A 22,226-nucleotide genomic window follows, 5' to 3' on the forward strand; every position below is an offset into this window, starting at 1 on the left:
GAATTTTGTGTATCGTTGCACCCCTAGTATTTATGTGATCTGTTGTCATGCATCCATTGTTAGGTTGTCTGTTGTGTTCACGCCCTGTTTCCAGGTATCCACCCTTCCACACCAGGTTTTCATGTTTATGTTTGGTTTTTCCACTTTAGGTTTGTTTTGCACCTTTCTAACAGCCACAATGAACAGCTCCCTTTTCGTTAAAATCTAGTTATGTTCCACGCTTCATTTTGTCTGCATTTGGGTCCGCTCTCCTCTCTCCACACGCAGACTCTGACACTTTCTTAGCTTGCTTTTAGCATCAGTCAAAAACAGCTGTGTGAGTAAAATAGTAAAGTATCCACTATCTAATATCTATTTTGTGTTTCCTACCTGTAGGGTGACAGAGGTGGTCCTCCGGTTTGTTATGAGCAGAACAGATTTGACCTTCAGGGTGTCGCAACATGGACTGAGTGATGTACGTTGGGCAGGACGGCCAGTGTTTACACTCAAGTTTCTAAGTTTGTGGACTGGATCAATGCAACCATCAAAGCCAACTAAAAGCTATCATCCGTAATGCGGTTGTTGAGGATGTCTTAACATGTATACGTTGTTCTGCTCTGACATGAACGTTTTTATAAAGTATTTTTTATTAAGTATGGATACACATTAAGTAGTGCATGAAAATCACAAATTCTGCCAGAGAAGAAAAATACAAGTTAAACAAAATCAGAAAATCACACTTTATACAAGATGTTCTGATTTAAAAAATATTCTATTTATTATGTTATATTATAATATTTGGTGATTGACAAAAACTGAGTTTTGAAGAGAAATGTAGGAAAAGTGTTCCTAAGAAAATGAATAAGAACGAGCACGTTGAAATGGATGTTCATGTGGGATTGAACTAATGACAAATGTATGTGAACTAAAATAGCAAAAACTTAATGTTAACTTAAAGTGTATTCATATGTGGCTGAATGTTTATCTGTGTTGGAATTAGTGACAAATTAAGTACAAGATAGAAGAGAAGAAAATGTAATGTAAGTCAATTTAAAGTGTAAACTTTGTTTTACATTATGAAAAAGCCAGAGAAAGGAATGATGATATGATGTTACTGGACATCAGGTGATGGTATGTCAACAATGGAGACTGCTTTCTTTGCAAAAGAAAACAGCATGTGCATCAAAATAAACTATTTAAAGCAGTGAATTTTGAGTTCTAAGCATCCCAGCAACTATTCAGAAAAGCATTTCTATTTTCAATAAAATTGAAATGGTTACAGATTTTTCTTCTTTTCTTGGTGTCACTCATTTTCCTTAACATAACTTTCTAATGTAATGATGTTGTCTCTTGTTGTTTCTGTCATTCTCTCTCTCTCCCTCCTGGTCTTTTCGTGTGCTACTGCTGTTGCGATGTAACTACCGCCCCTGTCCCCTCGGGCACAAACACAAGGCTCTGTTTGTGTCTCCCGTCTCTGCTCAGCCCAAACACAAGGCTAACGTGCAGCATGAAGCAAAAAAAAAAAAAGTGAGAGAGCGAGAGAGCAAGAGAAAGAGGAAAAAACCCATGGCTCCTAATAAGGACCCGGCTCTAAGAGCCATTTCATTCACGACCGACCCATCACTAACCTGTACACTCAGATTTACATATGAGACAACATTACGACAACAGTCGTAACAAAGTCCTCCGTCTCCCTTTGTTCATTGTTGCATCGTCTGTGTTACCTACCCCACATCCAGTTTAATTTTGTCAAGTCATAGTGAAAGTCTTATTTATAGTTTCCTAGTTTAAGTTTAGATTTTCCCTCACACCCCCAGATGGAGAAACCTTTTAAACTTAAACGCGCTCACGCATACAGGTGTACACACAGGCGCTCACATACACAAACCTATCTTCCTTGGCTGCTAACTTAAAGCATATTGTGCACTGTCGGTCCTCCGTGCCACTTAGTAACATTCAATATTTAGTATTTACTGTTACTTACATGTATCTAGGTTGTTGTCTCTATCATGTTGTGCTGTTTGTTTTCTCTTTTCTTCTTTTGACGGGTGATCAAACGGATTTTCGCAGTGTCTTCTTTTACCGTCTCCCCTACCCCTTTGCTTCCTTTCTCCCTTTCCATATGTCTGTCCAATTTGTAATAACTTAAAAAAATAACATAAATAAAGAATGATAATACAGACTAATCAAGTGGAACAACATGGCATTGGCATATTTTCTCCACTTGAAAAAATAAATTCGTTGGGCTCTTTCCTGTCCTTCAGACAACAAGCGTGATTGCTAAAGTACCGAACGGGACAGGCAAAGACAAAATAAAGAAAGAAAGATGTTCCCTCATTTTGCCTTGCTTCTTGTCTGTGAGTGTTAGCCCCAAAATAAAGGCTTGTTTTTCATTAACCTCCTAGGACCTGGCGTCCACATACGTGGACATCACATTTTGGGTTATTTAGACCAAAATACTGAATTTTGCTCTACAAGGGCCTGATATCCACTTACAAGGACATTATACTGCTACTGTTTTATGGAAAATGTAAACAGATATCCTCATATGTGGCTCTCATTTTTCTTAGAAACAAAAATTAGGTAAAAAAAAAAAATCTGGTAATTCTTTATTTTTACATTCATCGGGTCCCAATGAGCCCAAATATCAAAGAGAAATTTAAAATGCATGCCGTGGATAAGTTCGGGTCTTAGGAGGTTAAGGTCAGTATGCACCTGGGTCCACCTCACTCACTCCACTCGGTCTGCTCCGCAGGACGTGACAAAGAGTGAATCTGTCTTCAACCATCTCGATGAAAATACTTTGTGTGAACAGGTATCATTAGTCTGTTAATTCTTTTCAGTGATAATTATTCATGTTTGGGGTTTTTTTGTTGTTGTGAATCTGGCTGTTTAAGCCACGCTTGCTAGCTTGTTAGTGCAACAATATAGCACAATGCTAACACAAGCTGTGTTAGTTAGCACATGCTAGCTAACACAAGCATGATAGCCTAAAATGAAAGACATAGCTAATTCAAATATATATAGTGTTCATAATTTAACCTCTGCACATAAGCTAGTTGGGATCTATCACAGAAACAGCATGTCGTGATAAATATGCATTTTATGTATGGTTTGAAATTTGTAAGTTAAGGAATTGCTGTAACTGTATATTTGCATTCTTCTCTACTTTGTAGTTCAACTGTTGCACAGTAGTTTACCTAAGCATTTGATGTATGTTTTTGGTACACATGGACAGATTTTCTATTTGTCATTATTTTTTTAAGTACATATTTATCGACTTAAAACACTTGGAGACTGGGGCTACGTGCACACGTACACAGGTATTTTTGAAAACTGAGATTTTCCGTTTTCGTTTTAAAAAATAATCCCGTCCACATGTAAACGCAAAATTGAAGGAAAACACTGCTAGGAACATGCCAAAGCAACAAATGGCGATATATTCCTAACCGTGTAGAAATGTTGGCCAATCAGAAGTCTAGAAGTCTGGGTGGGAAAGCGTACACAAAGATGGCACATAGTGTCATGGTCCTGGGTCGTTGACCCACCGTTTTGTGTTTATTCTGGTTTGTATTAGTTTAGGGTTGAACCTGTAGTTTGGTGTATTGTCAGCCCTACCTGTGTCTGTCCTTGGTGCTCTGTTCATGTCCCCATGTTGTGTTGTAAATCAGTCTGTCAAAGGAGCTTGCAAAGAAAAGCGTCTGGACTTCTTTAAGTTGCTTGAAGACGTTTCACCTCTCATCCGAGAAGCTTCTTCAGTTCTAAGGTCAAATGGTGGAGAGTCCCAGATATAAACCTAGTGGGAGTGCCCCCCCCACAGAGAGACAAAAGGACCCCCTGATGATCCTCTAATCGCCTGAGCCAAGGTGGGAAACTGGGCGTGGGTCCCAATCAGCCAGAGTTTCGGGTGTGTTCATTGTGAAACCTGGCCCCACCTTATCATGCGAAATGATATTCGCATGATAAGGTGGGGCCAGGTTCAGTGTTGCTGGATCTGCCGAAGGAAGATCAGACATGGATGGGGTGCTGCGACTGTGACCCGCCCATATGGAAAAGAAATAGTAAAAACTTATATGTGATTACACTTTCATGAGTAAATCATATAAGGCTTACGTGATTTACTCATGAAAGTGGCCACTTTCTCATTACTTTCATATATTGTTTTAGTAAGTATCCAAAACATACAAGTTTCATTATATAATTTTTCAAGGGATCTTATATCTGTTTTCACTCTTATATGCTTTTCATACAAGTTTCACACAAGGCAGATACAAACTTTATAAGATATATATATATATATATATATATATATATATATATATATATATATATATATATAGAGAGAGAGAGAGAGAGAGAGAGAGAGAGACAATCCAGCACATAACAGCAGGGTGCAAGATGCAAGCAGGCAAGGCATACATGGAACGCCATAACCAAGTGGCCGGCATAGTGTACAGGAACATCTGTGCCGAGTATAACCTGGAAGTCCCGAGGTCAAAATGGGAGATGCCCCCAAGGGTGGTGGAGAATGACCGAGCTAAGATCCTGTGGGACTTCCAGATACAGACGGACAAAATGGTGGTGGCTAACCAACCGGACATAGTGGTGGTAGACAAACAGAAGAAGACGGCCGTAGTGATCGATGTAGCGGTTCCGAATGACAGCAATATCAGGAAGAAGGAACACGAGAAGCTGGAGAAATACCAAGGGCTCAGAGAAGAGCTCGAGAGGATGTGGAGGGTGAAGGTAACGGTGGTCCCCGTGGTAATCGGAGCACTAGGTGCGGTGACTCCCAAGCTAGGCGAGTGGCTCCAGCAGATCCCGGGAACAACATCGGAGATCTCTGTCCAGAAGAGCGCAGTCCTGGGAACAGCTAAGATACTGCGCAGGACCCTCAAGCTCCCAGGCCTCTGGTAGAGGACCCGAGCTTGAAGGATAAACCGCCCGCAGGGGCGTGCTGGGTGTTTTTTATATATATATATATATATGTATATATATATATATATATATATATATATATATATATATATATATATCTTTTCCATATGGGCGTGGTTTGTCTTTTGTGGTCGGAGAGTGGAGAATCACACAAGGTGGTCTGCAAAGAGAGTTTTAGGATGCTTCCTCCCTCTGTCCGCTGCATAGTCCATCCACGGGTTTGCAAGGCTGGCTCAATTGACGGCTGCCACACCACTAAGAGGTTTTTCAGAAATATGCAAACCGTAGAAAGTGGATTCTATGTTACTACTAGTATAATACTTGTGACTCTGTAGCAGACAACAGTTTGAAAAAGTGCTATTAAAAAAGATCCCTAGCCCTCATGTCATACTGGGACCTTTTTGTGCCACTTTTTTGTTTTAAATGCATGCCATTTCCACTGTGTTCAGTGGAATATAACCAAACTTGCCAAAGGATTATTTTTTTAAAAGATTTTTAAAATTTCAGTGTGAATTTCTTAAAACAGCCTGGCTGAGCAGCAAAAATCCCCACACCCATTACCCTAGGGACCGTTTTGTGCCCCATTGACTTCCATTATAAACGCTATTGTTGTAACTTTATTGCAGTTTTGTTTGATAACAGCATTTTGATTATTTTGTAAGTGATTTAAGTGTTAGTCACATGTTTAGTGAGGGCTGTGACTAATTATAGATTTAATTTTATGCTAAAAGGGAGCATTTAACAGGTATTTTCATTAGAAAACTGGGTTTCCCAGAATCCTTTGTAGTAGACGAAAGTTACTCTGGGGTTTTTTAGCTAGAAAAGAAAGTTTGGGAAGCCATTGTATGTTGCTCTGATGTCGAGCAGTTTATTTGTTGTACATTCCCCTTTTGAAGCCTTATATAAAACTATCGTTTCTACAATTGATGTCCGATCCATTTTTTGGCTAGTGGATTCGCCACAACAGCTATTTTTCATCCCAAAATTATTATTATATGATTTTATTTATTTATTTTGCTTTGGATGTCAATGAGGACTCAGGGCCTTGAAGTTTTACTTTTTATATTTGTCCACCAGGTGGCGCCATTTTTTCACTTTTGGGCAAGTGAAGGAAATGAAGTAACTCGCGTATTTATTCCATAGACTTTCTGCTCAAATAAATGATAATTCTGTGTCACTAACAGTCTTAGACAATGGTGTGTATGTTTAAAAAATGTAAAATAAAGGTCTTTATGCCTAAAAAAATGTAAAAAGGAAAGAGAAAAATAAGTGTGTCTGTGTCTAACTTCAAAAGTCTTTCCTCTGTTAGAAGGCCACGCTGCAATATAAACAAAATAAACATAAAAGCAGGGGCCGAAACCAAATTAGACTGGGTTTTGTCTGCGGGCTCAAATTGTTTATGCAGATGCAATGCAGCAGAGGTTATAAGAATGAGCAGTAGAGCGGGAGTAGTCATTTTCAGGATGGCAAGATATTATAGCACAGATGAAGTGTTGGAAATGGTCCTGGACTCAGAGTGCCAGGATAACTCCTCATCCTCCTCCGAGGATTCTGGAGAGGAAACGGATAATTCTGTGGAACTAGAGCAGCTGGAGTCCAGTTCCCACGAAGAAACATCTGACGCTGAGAGCGAAGGGGAGATGGAGGAAGCAGCTTCGGAATGGACTGCAAAAAATGGCAAAATCGTTTGGTCCCCCACTCATACGGAGACCCTCCGCTATTTTCCTGCAGCTACAAATGTCACCCCAGGACCGACACACTACGCCGCCGCCCGAATCAGGGACCCGGCATCCAGCTTTGCACTCCTCTTCACGGATGAAATTGTGCAGCACACGGTGGCCATGACTAATCCGCACGGGAGACGCGCAGTCGCCGGCTGGCGTGACATGGACTGTGATGAATTGCGTGCTTATGTTGGGCTGCTCATCTTGGCCGGTGTTTACCGGTCAAGACACGAATCGTCTCGCAGCCTCTGGGGTGATAAATGCGGACGGGATATTTTTCGAGCCACCATGTCCCACAAGCGTTTCCATCAAATCGGCGGGGCGCTCTGTTTTGATGATAAGCTTTCCCGACCCCGTCAGGACAAGTTGGCTGCCTTCCCCAAGGTGTGGGATTTGTGGACACATCGCCTGGAGCTGCTCTTCAACCCAGGTAGAGACATTTGTGTTGATGAACAGCTCGTCCCGTTCCGGGGAAGGTGCAAGTTCAAGCAATATATACCAACGAAGCCAGCAAGGTACGGTCTAAAAATATGGGCTGTATGCGACGTGGAAACTTCCTACGCCTGGAGACTCCAGGTATACACCGGCAAAGCTGGCGATTGCGCGGAGGTGAACCAGGGGATGCGGGTGGCCCTGGAGCTAATGGAGGGGCTCCAGGGAAACGTGGTGACATGTGACAATTTTTTCACGTCCTTTGCCCTGGCAGAAGAGCTGCTGAAGAGGAAAGTGGCCCTAGTTGGAACGATTAGGAAAAATAAGCCGGAGCTTCCGCCTCGATTGCTCCAGACAAGAGGGAGAGCGGTCCTGTCGTCTGCGTTCGCCTTCACGCTCACCCACACTCTCGTCTCCTATGTCCCCCGACGTGGCAAAAATGTGCTCTTGATGAGCACAAAACACCGCACTCCGGATGTGAGCGGGGAAGGGAAGCGAAAGCCAGTAATCATCCAAGATTACAATCGGTGCAAAGGTGGCGTCGACAACCTTGACAAGGTAGGTGTCATCACGCATCAGTTACGCACAGATTTATTCATTCTTGCTCATATATTCTTGTGTAAAATATACATAGGTTTGAAATTTTCTGTTTTGTGTGTGTGTGTGTGTGGTTTTTTTAGGTTGTTGGCACCTATTCCTCTAGGAGGAAAACAAATCGCTGGCCAGTGGCACTCTTCCACAACCTGCTGGACGTGTCACTGTACAACTCCTACGTGCTGTGGAACGCTATTGACCCATCCTGGAAACAGCAGAAAAATTACAAACGGAGGCTGTATGTTGAAGAAGTGGGTGAAGCTTTAGTAAACCCACACATACTGAAGCGAGGACGCCTTCCCCGCTCATCAGGTGCTGCAGACATCGTGACGAGTGGGCAGAGTGCTGCTGCAGGCCCCGCCCTGATCCCTAGTTCCAAGGGCAGGAGACAGTGCGACTTCTGCGATGAGAAAAGGAGACGCGTCGTCGGCACCTGCTGCAAATGCGGGAAGTCCACATGTAAGGACCACATTGTGTTCATTTGCAAAGACTGCGTCAACTGAGGACTCTGACACACCTCCACATACACACCACACCTCCACATATGCTCTTCCCCTCTCCCTCCCTTTTTCTTACTTATATCTTTCCCGTTCCCAAAAACATAAATGTTCATGTTCATTGTTCTAAATAAAAGTTTTTTTCTGGTTCAAACTGATCTTGTATTTTCATTTACATATTTTTTTTCATTTTATTTTAGAACACAACAAGGTAAAAAGCATTGGGGAAAAAGTGAAAAATCATAATATACCATTATATTGAATTTCCTGTGCCCCTGCATTAAAAATAATGCTGGATCAAAACGAATGTTGGTGCGAATCTTTGGACCATCCAAAGGCCTAATTATAATAAAAGTGAAATATTACTTCAAATGTATTTTATGGAAAATATTAAGGTTTTTTTGGGGGGCTAAAAAAACGGTGCGCTCATGTAATTAAACTGCGATTTAAAGGGCTAAAACCCCCGAAATATAATTAAAACTTTATATGAATATTTCAGGGAGAAGTAGTTTTAAAAGATTGGCTAATTTAAAGTGGAAAAAAATATGAATATATAATCTTTTTATAGCACTTTTTGGGGCGTGGCAGAAAACGGTTCCTAGGGCAATGAACGTAAGTTTTTTTTTTAAATTTGCCCCTGCATTAAAAATAATGCTGGATCAAAACAAATGTTGGTGCGAATCTTTGGACCAAGGGTCCTGCACCCATCCGTCGGTAAACTGTACCTGGGCTTGTTGCAGTGACCTGAAGTTACTAAACTTCATGAGTGTATGCACTCACTCCAAGAACCGTATAATTATAAATCTGAGCGTGGTGAAAGTTGGGCAGCACGCTAATGTCTTTTGTCCACTCTGTGTGCTCGTAAGGGTCTAACCCTTTCACTTCTTTGATTTTTTCCTCGTATCTTTTCTCTGTCTTTTCGTCGAGTCTGTCTTTGTACGGCATTGTTCTCCTTTTGTTTTGTACATTCCTTTTTTGTGCGTCAAAGAAAAAACAAGAAGGTATTGGAACCGGAGAATGAACGTTTTGCGGTGCTGCAAATGCTTGCATTTGATGCGGTACTTGGATTGTTTTGCCACGAGTTCCCGGCATGCAATGCGCGAAAATCACGTGATTGCTAAACAAGGGGGAGGGTGCATCCGGCCTCCTCGGCTGTAATTGGTCCAGCCCAGAGTCGATCATGACCAATTGGCCAATCCAACACCTTTCATTATATATATACCCTTCCTAAAAATAAAAAAAAAAAATTAAAAAAAATCCATCGGCCCATAAAAACAAAAAATCGCCAGCGGCCCACCGGGCAAATGCCCGGTATGCCCGATGGCCAGTCCAGCTATGCCCCTAATATATATATAGATGTGTGTGTACACACAATTAATTTGACATTGAGTGGTGGGGTTTAAAGGTGTGTTGCACCTCCAGCACTTGCAGGAAGATGGCCCTTAACCTCGTTTTCATCATTCCAAAAGCACGCTCTATGATGGTGCGTGCCCTGGAATGATGGCTGTTAAAGCGCTGGGCTTACACACCTTGGACTGGCCTCTTGTAGGGTGTGCTGAAAGGGAGTGGACGCTGGAGGCATGGGTACTCTCCATCTGCGGGGATGAAATGCCCTGGAGGAGGGTAGACTGACTGACTGTACAGTGGGCTGTGGCGGAGCACCCTGGAATCATGCACCGACCCAGGCCAGCCCACGTATGTGTCGATAAAGCGGCCCCGATGGTCACAAACCGCCTGCAAGATGATGGATAGAAACAGTTTTCTGTTCCTATAGGACTGACCATCAGGGCCACTTGGACACTTGATGCGTACGTGGCAGCCGTCGATTCCACCCACCGCTTTCATAAAGGCTCTGTGGTGTGCCAGCCCTGCAAACCCACGGGACACTACCTCCAGGTCCTCTGGAGTTGTTGGGAGGTGGATGACCTGGTAGCAAATGGCCAACACCTGTTTTGTGACTCGGTGGACGATGTAGTGGACAGTAGAACGAGGCATCCCAAACACTCTTGAGACCACCCTGTAGGATGCTCCACTTGCCAACCAGAAAAGATACACCAGTATCTCAATTGTGGCACCCCATCCATGCTGCCGATCCTGGTTCAGGAGATTTAGCAACACTGCCAGAGATGCCCTGCTTAGCCGAAAATCAGGCCTTGGATCCTCCTGGTTAAAAAAACGGTCCAGGACTGGTACACCTTGGTTAATCCTGCAGTACAACGGCCTTGTCTGGTTAAGGAAAAGGTGGAGAACAGCATAAACAGTTTTAATAGAAAGGTATGACTTCATTTATTTTATGACATATATATTATGGCATATATTGATTACTAAGCTTGAGTGAAATATACTAACACTGATAAATAACAGTTTAAACATTTCATCTGTGTAGCTAAGCTTTTTTATGAACTAAAAATTAACCGTTTTCAGCTTTCTTACAATTTTACTGCCATTTTATGTACACAAATAAGTAACAGGATCATATGAATAATTGAAAATAAATTGAAACTTATAGAAGAACATTTTCTAAGAGATTTTGTTCATATATTTTGAATGACCGCTGTCATTCAGTCACCAAAATTATCCATAAAACTAGCTAAGTAATTCCTAAATGCATCTAGATTAATAGTTTTACCTGGATATGATTTTCTCTGATGAGCCTGCAGTTCGAAGCATGCCGGCGATGACGACCGCAACACAGTTTTTTTTAGCTTGTCGATAATTAAAAATGTACACAAAAAACAGAGCAAGATTTCGGGGCGCTGACGACCGGAAATATTCTTAATTAAGGGCGGGAGTAGATCAGGCTAGACCGTCCAATTTCACAGCCGTTTACTTCTGGCCTACCCGACCTTCTGAGGACCTGGCCCACGTAGACTGCGATGGCCGGGTCCTTAATGTGTGTTTTGTTTGGGCAAAAATAGAGAGGGCACAGCCTTATGAAACAGGAAAATATCGCTGTGTAATCCATTCATTTCAACAAAGTAACTGTATTTTGAATACCACCTTTTAATAGGGTAACTGTAAAGGAATACAGTTACGCATATTTTGTATTTTATATACGTAACAGCATAGAGGATGTATTCCATTACTCCACAACACTGTTTATGTTGAGGTAACTTGTTAATGAGTATCTGGTAGAATTGAATGTATTCCTTGTTCACATGTGGCTATATACTCTACTGAGAATATACATATTTAATAATAATGTGAGTGGATCTTCAAAGTATACATCAAAATAGCTCATGGAGAACATGAGTAGGAAAAGCTAAGAGTTTATCAGCAATAATCCTTTTTGAATCCTTTCATAACCACCATAAGCAAGCATACCATCTCAACATGTATTTGCTCAAAAATGTATTTATTACTACAAACACATCTTTAATCATCGAGACAAGGAAAAGCAACAGTAGATAAATGGAAGTATCTCTTCTTTGGAAAGTGTGCAATTTCATCAGGTGGGCGCGGTGAATCCTCATGAGCAGTTGCACCAGGAGGCTTTTCTGAGAATGTTGAATTTAGGTGTTTTCTGTAGTTACTAGAAACTCCAATAGGTGGAGGACTTGGGCGCAGTGGGACTTCAGGAGGAGGTAGAATGGGACACTGGTCAGTGTCATTTGTCAGGCACCGAGGTGCACGTACACCAAAAGGATCCAAAAGCACACTCAAATGCGAGCAGCAAAAAACTACTATATTAACAAAAGGTGACCCAGGATAACCAGAGAAGCAAGCGAGGAACTGAAAAACCCGGGGAAATAGATGATGCGGGGAAGCCGAAATCGGGACCGTGAGAGGCTGCAACAGAAAGGGGAGAAAATTAATAGTGAGCTGGGAAAACAGGTAAACGCAACAAGACAGGGTTTGTGTAGTTGGCTTATGATCGGAGTGGGACCGTGGGACTCGGGAAGGGAGTGTGAAATTCTGTGGAAACGGTATCCGTAGAGTCAGTGATGAGGCCAGGTGGTGCACCGGGTGGTCCAAGCCAGCAGGCAGGTGGCAGATGCAGGACGCCAGATCGAAATCTAGACACATGAAGGCAGAGTTAACGCAGTTCAAATGATACATCAGTACAACGCTTTCGCGGGAGGCAAGTTACCACAGAGAGGTGATTAACGGACTGGCATGGGGAATCCGTCTGCACGGGGTTAAATATTAGTGATGGGTCGTTCGCGAACGAAATGGCTCTTAGAGCCGGCTCTTTGACGTGAACGACGCGAGCCGGCTCCTTATCGCGAGCCGTCACGTGTGTTTTGTTTTGTTTTTTTCTCTCACCCTCTCTCTCGCACTTTTTTTCTGCTTCAGGGGCAGGGGGGAGGGGCAGTAGTTACACTCAGTAGCACAGGAACAGATCCAGAGGGGGAGAGAGAGAAAGAGAGCCAGGGACAACAACGTCACATTAGAAAGGTATAGTAATCATCCACAACTATTTTCAGTTGCAGATGATAAAGGATTCAGAAAGTTTATTCATGCAGGTCCATTTGACAGAGAATGTGCATGTTTCTTTTTGTTTTCATATTTTAATTTATATTTAATTGTGTTGTGGTTTGCAGTGTTTTGTGTTGTTTCACTTTAAATTTGTAAAAGGAAAAAGCTGAAAATTTAAATAGTTAAAAGTTGAAATGTGAATAGTTGATTTTTGTATTATATGATTTATTTATTACATTTTATGTGGAGTGAATAAATAAAAGTATATTTACGGTGGCCCCTAGAGATAAAGCACATACAAACTTCAAATCACGTACGAACTCGGAAGCATGTACAAACTCCAAAACACGTAAAAACTCTAAAACACGTAAAAACACGTACAAACTCCAAAACACGTAACAACTCCAAAACACGTAAAAACACATACAAACTCCAAAACACGTAAAAACTCAGAAGCACATAAAAACTCAAAACACGTACAAAAGACAACAGAAGTGCTCCAGGATGCTGGGGGCAGTGTTGAACTTTTGTTACCGAGTGGCTACACAAGCCAGCAAGTACCAATGACTGGATTTGTTGTGTGGTAGTAACAGGTAAATGAACATTTTTTTTTAAATTATTTGAATATATATGAGTGCCTGTGTATAAATACACAAACAATACACACATGCTTTCAATTGTGTAATTTAAGTGATCTAGTAGCTCTGCTTTGGAAGTTCAGTTCATGCTAGAAATGTGTCTTGGAGTTTGTACGTGTTTTGTCTCTAGGGACCACCGCATATATTTATATATAAACATATATAAATAAAACCACTTTTTTAACGTTAGTAATTCCTTTTGTGCATAATTTTATAATACTGTTAATAATAAATTAATTAAAGCAACAAAACAACCTGAAGAGCCGGTTCGGAGCCGAAAGAGCCGGCTCTTTTTAGTGAGCCGAACCGAAAGAGCCGGTTCTCTAAAAAGAGCCGGAAATCCCATCACTAACACATTCACACACTGGCAATGGCAAGCTACATTGTAGCCACAGCTGCCTTGGGGTGCACTGACAGAGGGGAGGCTGCCGGACACTGGCGCCACCGGGCCCTCTGACCACCACCAGTAGGCAAACATGGGGTTAGTATCTTGCCCAAGGATATTTGGCATGCAGCCAGGAGGCAGCCCTGGATCGAACCACCGACCTTCTGATTAGTGGCTGACCTGCTCTGCCACCTGAGCTACAGCCACCCCAAATAGGTGGCTTTCCCCCCTTTCTTTACTGTTTTTGCGCTGTCCTCAGAAAATGCTTTGGAAAAAAAACCCTAAAAAGTGATATAGAAAAAAGCATGGCTCATATATACTTATATATATGAGCGAGACAGAAGCTAAGCTCGATCAGATAGATTTACTTTTTATTACTTTGTTGTTTCAACAACATTAAATTTCAAAACTGTACTTTTGAGTTAAAATATATATTTATAATTTTAATAAATGACAAATTAAAAAGGCATGAACATTTTTTTGTATCGAAAAAATATCGAACCGAACTGTGAATTTTGTGTATCGTTTCACCCCTAATATGTTTATATATATATATATATATATATAACTCTGGATTTACTGGCCTATAATTAAAATTTAAAAAACGGTGTATACTTTGAAGTCCGATCTTTCAGCACGGGCTGAAAGACTCAGCGTGGCAGCTTGTTGCTATGTCAGCTTAAATCAGTCATGTGATTTGGGGGTGCAGCGAGTCCGTGGAACCCAGAGGGTTAATAATACTCACCCTTATTCCATTTCCAGAGTGCATCAACCAACCACCTGTGTGAAATCTGAATTCACAATTCACAATCATAACCATCACTTGCTACTGAAAACAAGAAAAAAGCCAGTCTGCGCTATGGGCTGAACCATTTGTTATTTGTGGAGGGAGGTAACACTATGCAATATATTCAGTTTTAGCATTTATATTCACTGTTAACTGTAACTACGCTCAAAGTGTTAATGGTATCTTATTTTAATAAACAACACTGTCATATGCAAACCTAGGGTGGCACTTCGGGTGGCAAGAGATCATTTTAGGGTAGCACCTACCACCCCATGCCACCCTTCTAGAGCTGCCCCTGAATGAAACATTATAAGTCATCAGCCTAATGCTTAGGCATCAGTTGTTCCTCTTCATTATCCACAGAAGAAATACTTGAATATCTGTGCTTTCTAGAGTGACCTAACTCTGCAATGGGTGGAGGTCTTGGAGGCAGAGGAACATCACAAGGAGACATGAAAAAGGCCACTAAATCATCCAATGAAGAACATTCATTTTTAAAATCAGGGTGCATGACCTTATTAGCAGGGGCGGATCTACAGAAAATTTTTGGGGGTGGCATGGAGATCAGATAGGGTGACAAAGTTGAAGCCATTTCTTTACACATTTGCAGGTGCTACATTTTCTAATACATGCCATATATAGTCAAAATACATCAATTTTTTTTAAAAAATATAACGTAGCCTAACATTCTTTTTGGCATTAGCCGATATAACTAAATATTTCAGTTACATTAAAAAATATTTTGGATTTTATGTACTGTATAGCCTATACAACAAATAAGCATATATCCCAATAAGTACAAAATCCAGAAACCTACACAATACAAGGTGGATTAAGTTGGACTTGTATTTTTAATTAAGTTTCACACTCTTTTTATGTTGGAAATACATTCAAAAGTGTATTACATCCTTACATTTACAGCAAAAGGTCAGAAATCTGCACTTTACAAAAAACACTGAACAAAATAATATAAAAAAACATTTTTCACCATCAAAATTCACTAGTCAAGTACTTAAAGTTTATTTTTCATTACATTAGGCCACGTTGAAGAATATTGTGTCTACAACAGCTGAATGCGGCGATTTCCATGTTGATGAGCAAACCGTCTGACAAACTCATCCAAATCCAATGTTTTTGTGCGTTTGGACTCAATACTGAGTATAGACAGACTGGACAGTCTTTCCTCTGTCATAGTTGATCGTAAATAGTTTTTAATTATCCTCAAAGCAAAAAAGGTCCTTTCACAAGATGCACTGCTGACAGGCAACACTACAGCTATTTTGCACAGCCGAAACAGTTCAAAAAACACATCATTATACGACTCCAAGAAACTCACAAATTTTAGGAGAGTGGTAGGAACTGTTTCATCACTCTTTGCAAGTCTTTCTAAGACTCGCCTAATCTGAGGTACTTCATGCTTCAGATCATCAGTATTGGAGTCATAAGCACGGGCAAGAAATAGTACATCCTCCTCTCTCAAAAATGTGCCACTTGATGGATTTAATGCCTGAATACCTTTCATAATATTACAGTTCAGCCTAGAAAAGCGTCTTTCCATTTCTCCCATCATACAATCTATAACTGGATAGAATACTTGGATTCTGAACATTTGTTTGCTGTCTGGGTCTACATGCTGTCCAAGGGTAGAATTAACAAGAGAATCATGAAGTTTTCTTGCTTTCTGTATTGATCGTTTTGGGATGTGTTGGGTTGAAATGCCACTTTTTTCACATGTTTATACAATATCAGTCCGCAGGTCATCAAAAAAGGATTCAGTTTGGTAATAAACCATTGTCTTCTTAAGCGATTCAACTAGGTTTATAGCCTTAGAAAGGTCAACAGTTTTGGACTGAAGCATTTCTGATAACATATTAGAATCACTCAATACTTTTCTGAAGAGTGCAAGGCATCCAACAAAATTCAGATCCATTTGAACCAGAATGCCCTTTGCTTCTACAGCTCTCTGTGCATTGTTCTCTGATGATATCTCTTCTAGTACACGCAAAATTGCAGGCAACCTGTCCATGATATTGCGACATGCTATATGTCTAGAAGACCAACGTGTATCACTAAGGCGCTGCAGTTCTCTTGGTACCCCATGAAACATTTCCTGCTGCACTGTCAGCCATTTCTGATGGACGTAAGATCCAGATATGAATGTGTACAATCGTTCTAGCAAAGAAAAGAAATTTCCTGCATCAGGCACCCTTTGCACTGCATCTACTATGACAAGGTTTAAGCAGTGGGCACTACAGTGAATGTAGAAAGCATACTTTGCCACCTCCTTTATCCTAGCTTGTACACCAGAATGTGACCCACTCATCACAGATGCTCCATCATACCCTTGGCCAACAAGGTTCTGTCTGTAGTCCAGCCCATGTTTTTCTAAACAGCCAATAATCTTGCTGGTCAGCCCAACAGCATCCAGTCTGTCTGCCTCTTGAAACCCTAAGAAACTCTCGTGTATTGCACCATTATAGTAGTATCTAACTATAAAAGAAATTTGCTCTGATTGACATCTTTAGTCTCATCTGCAATGACTGAAAATTGTGCACTGTCTTTAACTTCTCGCATGATCTCCTCAGCAACCATTTCAGCCAAACATGAAACAATTTCATTCTGGATGGTTTTACTGGTGTACAAAGCATTTTTGGCTTGTTGTTCCAGTCTCCTTTTAACCACAAGATCATGATTGCCTACCATGTTCAACATTTCTAGGAAAATGCCTCTTTTATTTGAGTCAGCAGACTCCCTGTGTCCACGTTGAGCTATATTTTCTGTAGCAGTCAAGATTAGAATTTCTGCTATAGACTTAATGTAAGTCTGGTTTTCAAGCACTTGTTTCTGGCGATGGTCATCCATTGCCGTCATCAGAGTTTCATTTTTTTCACTCATTTTGTTATTCGCTGCCCAAGCAATCATTGCAGCAAAACAGTAACAAGAGTCTCTACTCTGGGAATATTCCAACCAAGGGTGTATTTTGTACCATTCTGGTAGATTCAGATAGACATCTTACCATGGGGATCGCTTTGAATAAACACAGAGAACTCAGGCTGTCTCTCCTTCCCTCTGCTGTCTGACCCCATCACCTTCTCTGCTTTGGACCATATTTCTTCTTCCTCTGCTGCTGCTTGCCCTGGTTCAGCTTCTTGCCCTTAAAATTATTTTTCAGACTCGCCTCCTAACGCAGGCGTTCCGCCCCGACCGTGTTATTTCACTGGACGAATTTGTGCATATAATTCAAACCGATTTTTCAGATGTTTCGGATCCGAATACACAAATCAGACTAATCAGATCAATGCATTTGGCAACAATGCATTAGGAAGCCGTGATACAGCTTCAACACCAGGATCAAACGATAATATTATCCCTGCTTTTGTCTTCTCTGAGAAACGGATGAACCACAATCTTCATTTCCCACTTTTCTCGTTTACGAACATCAGCACCAGCTCGTCAAGGCTTCATATCAACTTCATTTTTCTATTTTTTTAGACAGTTATATGAGGATAAATTATCTGCAAAAGCGCAACACGTTCGATGTGCATATATAGGTTATACATCAACTTTTCATGATCTATCTTTTTATTTTTCGTTTTTGTCTACATTATATTGAAATGTTTCATTATTGGAAACATTTTAAGATATACTTATTATTCTTAACATCTTAACAGATACTCTAACCCACAACTATCGTAAAACGCTACGACCGGAAGTGGACACCTTTCGCGCATGTAGGGTACCGATCGGGTTTCCGGTACGGATCAGGTAGCGACAAGGACCAATGACTGTAGAAAACATGGACGACGTGACAGCGCCTCCTCCCATTGTGCAAAAATGAAGTCAAAATAGGGCTTCAGAGCGTGATGTCACGGGGGTGGGCGTGGAAAGGATTTTGGCCTGATGCACCATTTTCGGGGTCAAAACAAAGCGCAAAAAGGAGCAAAGGCACACACAACAGCCATGGTTCGTATTTGCTGTGTGGTCGGCTGCAATGTTCAATCGCACGACCGGCAAGAGAATAAGCTTGAAATGGTTTATCTTTTCATTCTTTCCCAACCTGGAAGCAACATGAGGCAGCTCCTGTATCAGATGTTACCAATCGAAGGCGTCTAGCCTGGATAGCAGTTGTGAGACGAGCTGATATCCAGTTCTCTACCATTCCCAGATATCTGTTGGTGCTCCAGACATTTTCATTACGGTAAGTTCTAAATATGTTCGTATCACTCTTTATAGCCTATTAGTTTTATTTCCGATGCACTCTGAGGTCATAGCTAATTAGAACAAACATCCTACTGAGTGATTTTGCAGAACTACCTTCTATTTATAGAGTTGCTAATTATTTGGCATTATTGCAGCAAACCAGCCAATGAAATGGATGAAACATCGTGACTGGGTTCCAGTGCTACACAAGGGACCTGCTTCAAACATACCACCATGCCAATCAGATTACTTCTTCCATGTGAGGGTGAAGGGGTGACCCTTCTGGATAAGATGGTGAAGGTTTGCTGCGTTTGGTGAACAGTGTGATAATAAAACCAGGGGAGAATGAAACCTGCTCCTGTTAAATATTCTTAAGTCTTTTGCTGTATAAATAGCGGTATTTTTTAAAAGATACAGTAAATAAAGTAGTGTTAGTAGTGGCTGATATCATGTAAACACTGTCATGATTTGGTGTAAACATTTTGTCATTTGTAAACTATAAATGACATGGATTCTACACTGTTACTGATGTGATGTTCTATAAAGTGGTTTTAAAAAAAAAGGCAAAAATTAGTTTGTTTCTTTATTCAATTTTTAAACAGTGGTACTCAGTCAGTACATATTCCGTAAATGCAAATTATTTACACGGCAGTGCACTACAGGCATAAATCTAGACCCCTAGATAAAACATTATGGCATTATAGCAGTGACAACTCCTCCACAGTAGCAGGTGGGATTTTTCTTTTTTGAGGACGGCTCCTTTGACCTTTCATTACGGATTGTCTGTTTATGTTTTGATCAAGAGCCTTTTTTTGGGCAGCTGAAGAGGAGAAGTCTATCTTATGGCCAACCTCTGGCTGTATCTTGGTCATATTACCCAGCAAAACCCAGTGTGCAGGTTCATCTGTAACACTCCTTGTGCCACAGATCCGCACTGTTGCTTCTACATTAAACAGAAGAGCAGTGACGTGGGTGCAGGTCTCTCCGACTCCGGCCTTACAGGTGCAGTGGGCGGCTTCAACCTTCCCTGTGATGCTCACAGTGACCCATGGCTGCAATGCTGGTTCATTCAGTCTTAGAGTGCAGTACCTGAAACACACACAAAGTTCATTTAAAGACAAGAACTATGAGCCAAGGCAGACACAAATGTGTTTTATCTACTTTATCATAAATGTAGATAAGTGTTTAGAAAGTTAGCACATACATGTAATTTTTCATTTTTTTATGTGTCCATCTATAGAACGCTGCATGTTATAGTGTAAATCTGCCTGTTCTCTCTCAGAAACCTGCCTGCAGAAAATGAACCTAAAGTATGTAATGCAAGGATGTAATCACTTTCAAGATGGAGAAAGCATAAAGTGACAATTATGAATCACTTAATATGATAAGGAGATTCTGCAGGTCATTAATCAATGTATAAAACTAAAAAACAAAATGTATTTTTAGTGACACAAGATACAAATATGGAAGCAAGATGTATAATTAGAATTATTTATAATAAATATGAATAAATTATTGCAATTTCTTTAACCATAAAGAATAACTAAATCCTTCAGGACAATGTCACATCAATGCACTGAACTCACTATGTTATCCCTCTAACAGCCTCCACATGTTCTCACTGTAATTTCCCCCTCATGAATGAATTTATGCTGCACTAATCTGAATGTTTGCAGGGAAATCAAACGCATTTCACACGCAGTACTCGAGCTGACTTACCTTTGTTTGAATGATGACTTGTACGCGCTGACTCCACAGACAAGGTACGAAAATATGTCAGGCTACGTCAATAGCGGTTGGTCTTCAGGGTTTCTACTCCACCGCCGTATTTCATTTCCAATGCATGCTATTTTCTGTAAGTACCGCTGTTTCGCCTCTGAACGCAATCGGTCTCTATACAGTCCATTCTCTTTTGAGCTGCTTTTAATTATCTTTCTTGTAGTCATCGTTCCAACACAGTGTGTTCGTTTTGATTTGTAGACCCCGAAAATGGCGCCGCGCTTCCACAATGCATTGCGGCATGACGTCAACTCCATTTAAGAAACAACAGGAAGACTGAAGCTCATGGCATTGATCAAGCAGGACTCATGATCTTGACCAGCAGCTCCCTCACAGGGAAATCTTCAGACCTCCACCGTAGGCCTGCCCCAGAAGATGGATAAACCCAGCATTTCATGAACACTGTGATGGAGACCTTTGGTTTGTGTAATGTTATAAATACTCGGATACTCCCCAGAGGCTCTGGACTTTTAAATAAAGATATTATATTCAGTCATGTAGAAAGTTATATATTTTAAAATATATGTTCCTCTCTTGTTACTCTGGTATGAGTTGTCATGATCTGGCTGTGTGGCAGGCAGGAAATAGTTCCCAAACGCAAACTCACGGGAAAACAGGACTGAACTCAAAATGCAGCTTTATTGCTGACAAAAGATGACAAAAGATAACGGCGATACAAAATAACATGAAACTAAACTGGGAAGTACTAAGGAACAGACTGACGAGGACACACACGGAGGGGCACACAGTCATGACGGAGAACGCGACACAGAACTGAGGGAGACGCAGACATAAATACACAGAGGGTTAACGAGGGAAGTGGGAGCACACGGGGAACACAGGTGACACTGATAATCATAACAAGACACTGCAGGAGTGAACGCAACACTGACGGGAGACGGGCAAAGTAAAACAGGAAGTACAGCGGTTCCGACAGGAGGAGAGAGAGCACGGGGAAAACACAGACATAACGGGCTGGGGAAAACATAGAATAAAACACAAGGAGAGACGAGGGCTCACAGATACACAGGGGCACACAGGAGGTAACCAAATAAGGAACATTTTAACTAAATAATCCTAGGAACCAAGGCATAACTAGGGAATAAAGTACAAAACACACAAAAACTGAGAATACTGGGCCCACATGGCCCAGGACCATGACATGAGTAGCTGAATCACTTTATGGTAAATGACACACTATCTGCAAAAAACTCTAAAGGAATTCCAGATGACAAGTTTATAGTTAAACATACAAGTGACGACCTTTGACCTTCATCAAGTTTTATTTTATTGTGTCAGAGAAACTCAAACGTGCTCTTCATGCAGCTGAGTATATCAAGTGTTTACAATGGAAGCTGTGCAGGTCTGAGATCAGCAGCTTTCGGAAACACCAAACTGAGGTCCTGGTAATGCTGATATACAGTGACACAGTTACAGGGGTGATTAATACTTTTGACTTTTTGTCTTTAACCTTATCAATAAAACAGCTGCAGCTTTCACTGACAGCACATGTGGTACTTTAACCTTTGTACTGTTTTCATCAGTTATTTTTGCAGTTAACATGTGAACATGTTGGATGATCTGTCTGCTGTCACTCGGTGGTGCTGAGGTCTGAATCTGAGGGCAGCTCCTGTAATCACAAAGAGAACAGAATCATCACAAACTGAAATATAATGTTTATCTCTCAAATCTGAAATAAAGCTGATCCTTCTCTGTCCCACACACTCAGGATCTTACATTTTGTCAATTCTACAGTTTAATCCATAGTTACAGATTAATGAGGAGTTACTGAAGTACAAGCTTAAAAAAATAGTGTTACTGTCTTTACACATGTGGAGACTGAAAACATGCTGG

General features: G+C 41.0%; 1 protein-coding gene, 1 long non-coding RNA gene and 1 pseudogene across 4 annotated transcripts in view; 2 read left to right on the plus strand and 1 right to left on the minus strand.

Annotated features, from left to right (window-relative positions):
- The window catches only part of LOC146692314 (plasminogen-like), a 31,004-nt gene extending 29,741 nt beyond the window's left edge, over positions 1-1,263 (plus strand). For both annotated transcript variants that reach the window (XM_085432404.1, XM_085432403.1), the window contains exon 12: positions 376-1,263. In XM_085432404.1, the coding sequence (XP_085288530.1) occupies positions 376-380 (5 nt within the window). In that variant the 3' untranslated portion in view covers positions 381-1,263. The remainder of the gene's footprint in view (positions 1-375) is intronic.
- Positions 1,264-2,699: 1,436 nt separating this feature from the next.
- Positions 2,700-22,096, plus strand: LOC146692315 (uncharacterized). Of its 2 annotated transcripts, none has more exons than XR_014915166.1 (3): positions 2,700-2,794; positions 18,458-18,591; positions 18,749-22,096. It is a non-coding gene; the product is annotated as an uncharacterized LOC146692315 (long non-coding RNA). The 2 variants fall into 2 exon arrangements; XR_014915167.1 differs by lacking the exon at positions 2,700-2,794 and adding an exon at positions 10,560-11,998.
- On the minus strand, positions 16,515-17,255 carry LOC146692316 (52 kDa repressor of the inhibitor of the protein kinase-like; annotated as a pseudogene).
- Positions 22,097-22,226: the final 130 nt, after the last annotated feature.

Source organism: Copadichromis virginalis, linkage group LG15 (genome assembly GCF_057382275.1).
Source record: "Copadichromis virginalis isolate Kocher_CV1m ecotype Utaka linkage group LG15, C_Virginalis_male_GT1.1, whole genome shotgun sequence".
Classification (NCBI taxonomy): domain Eukaryota; kingdom Metazoa; phylum Chordata; class Actinopteri; order Cichliformes; family Cichlidae; genus Copadichromis; species Copadichromis virginalis.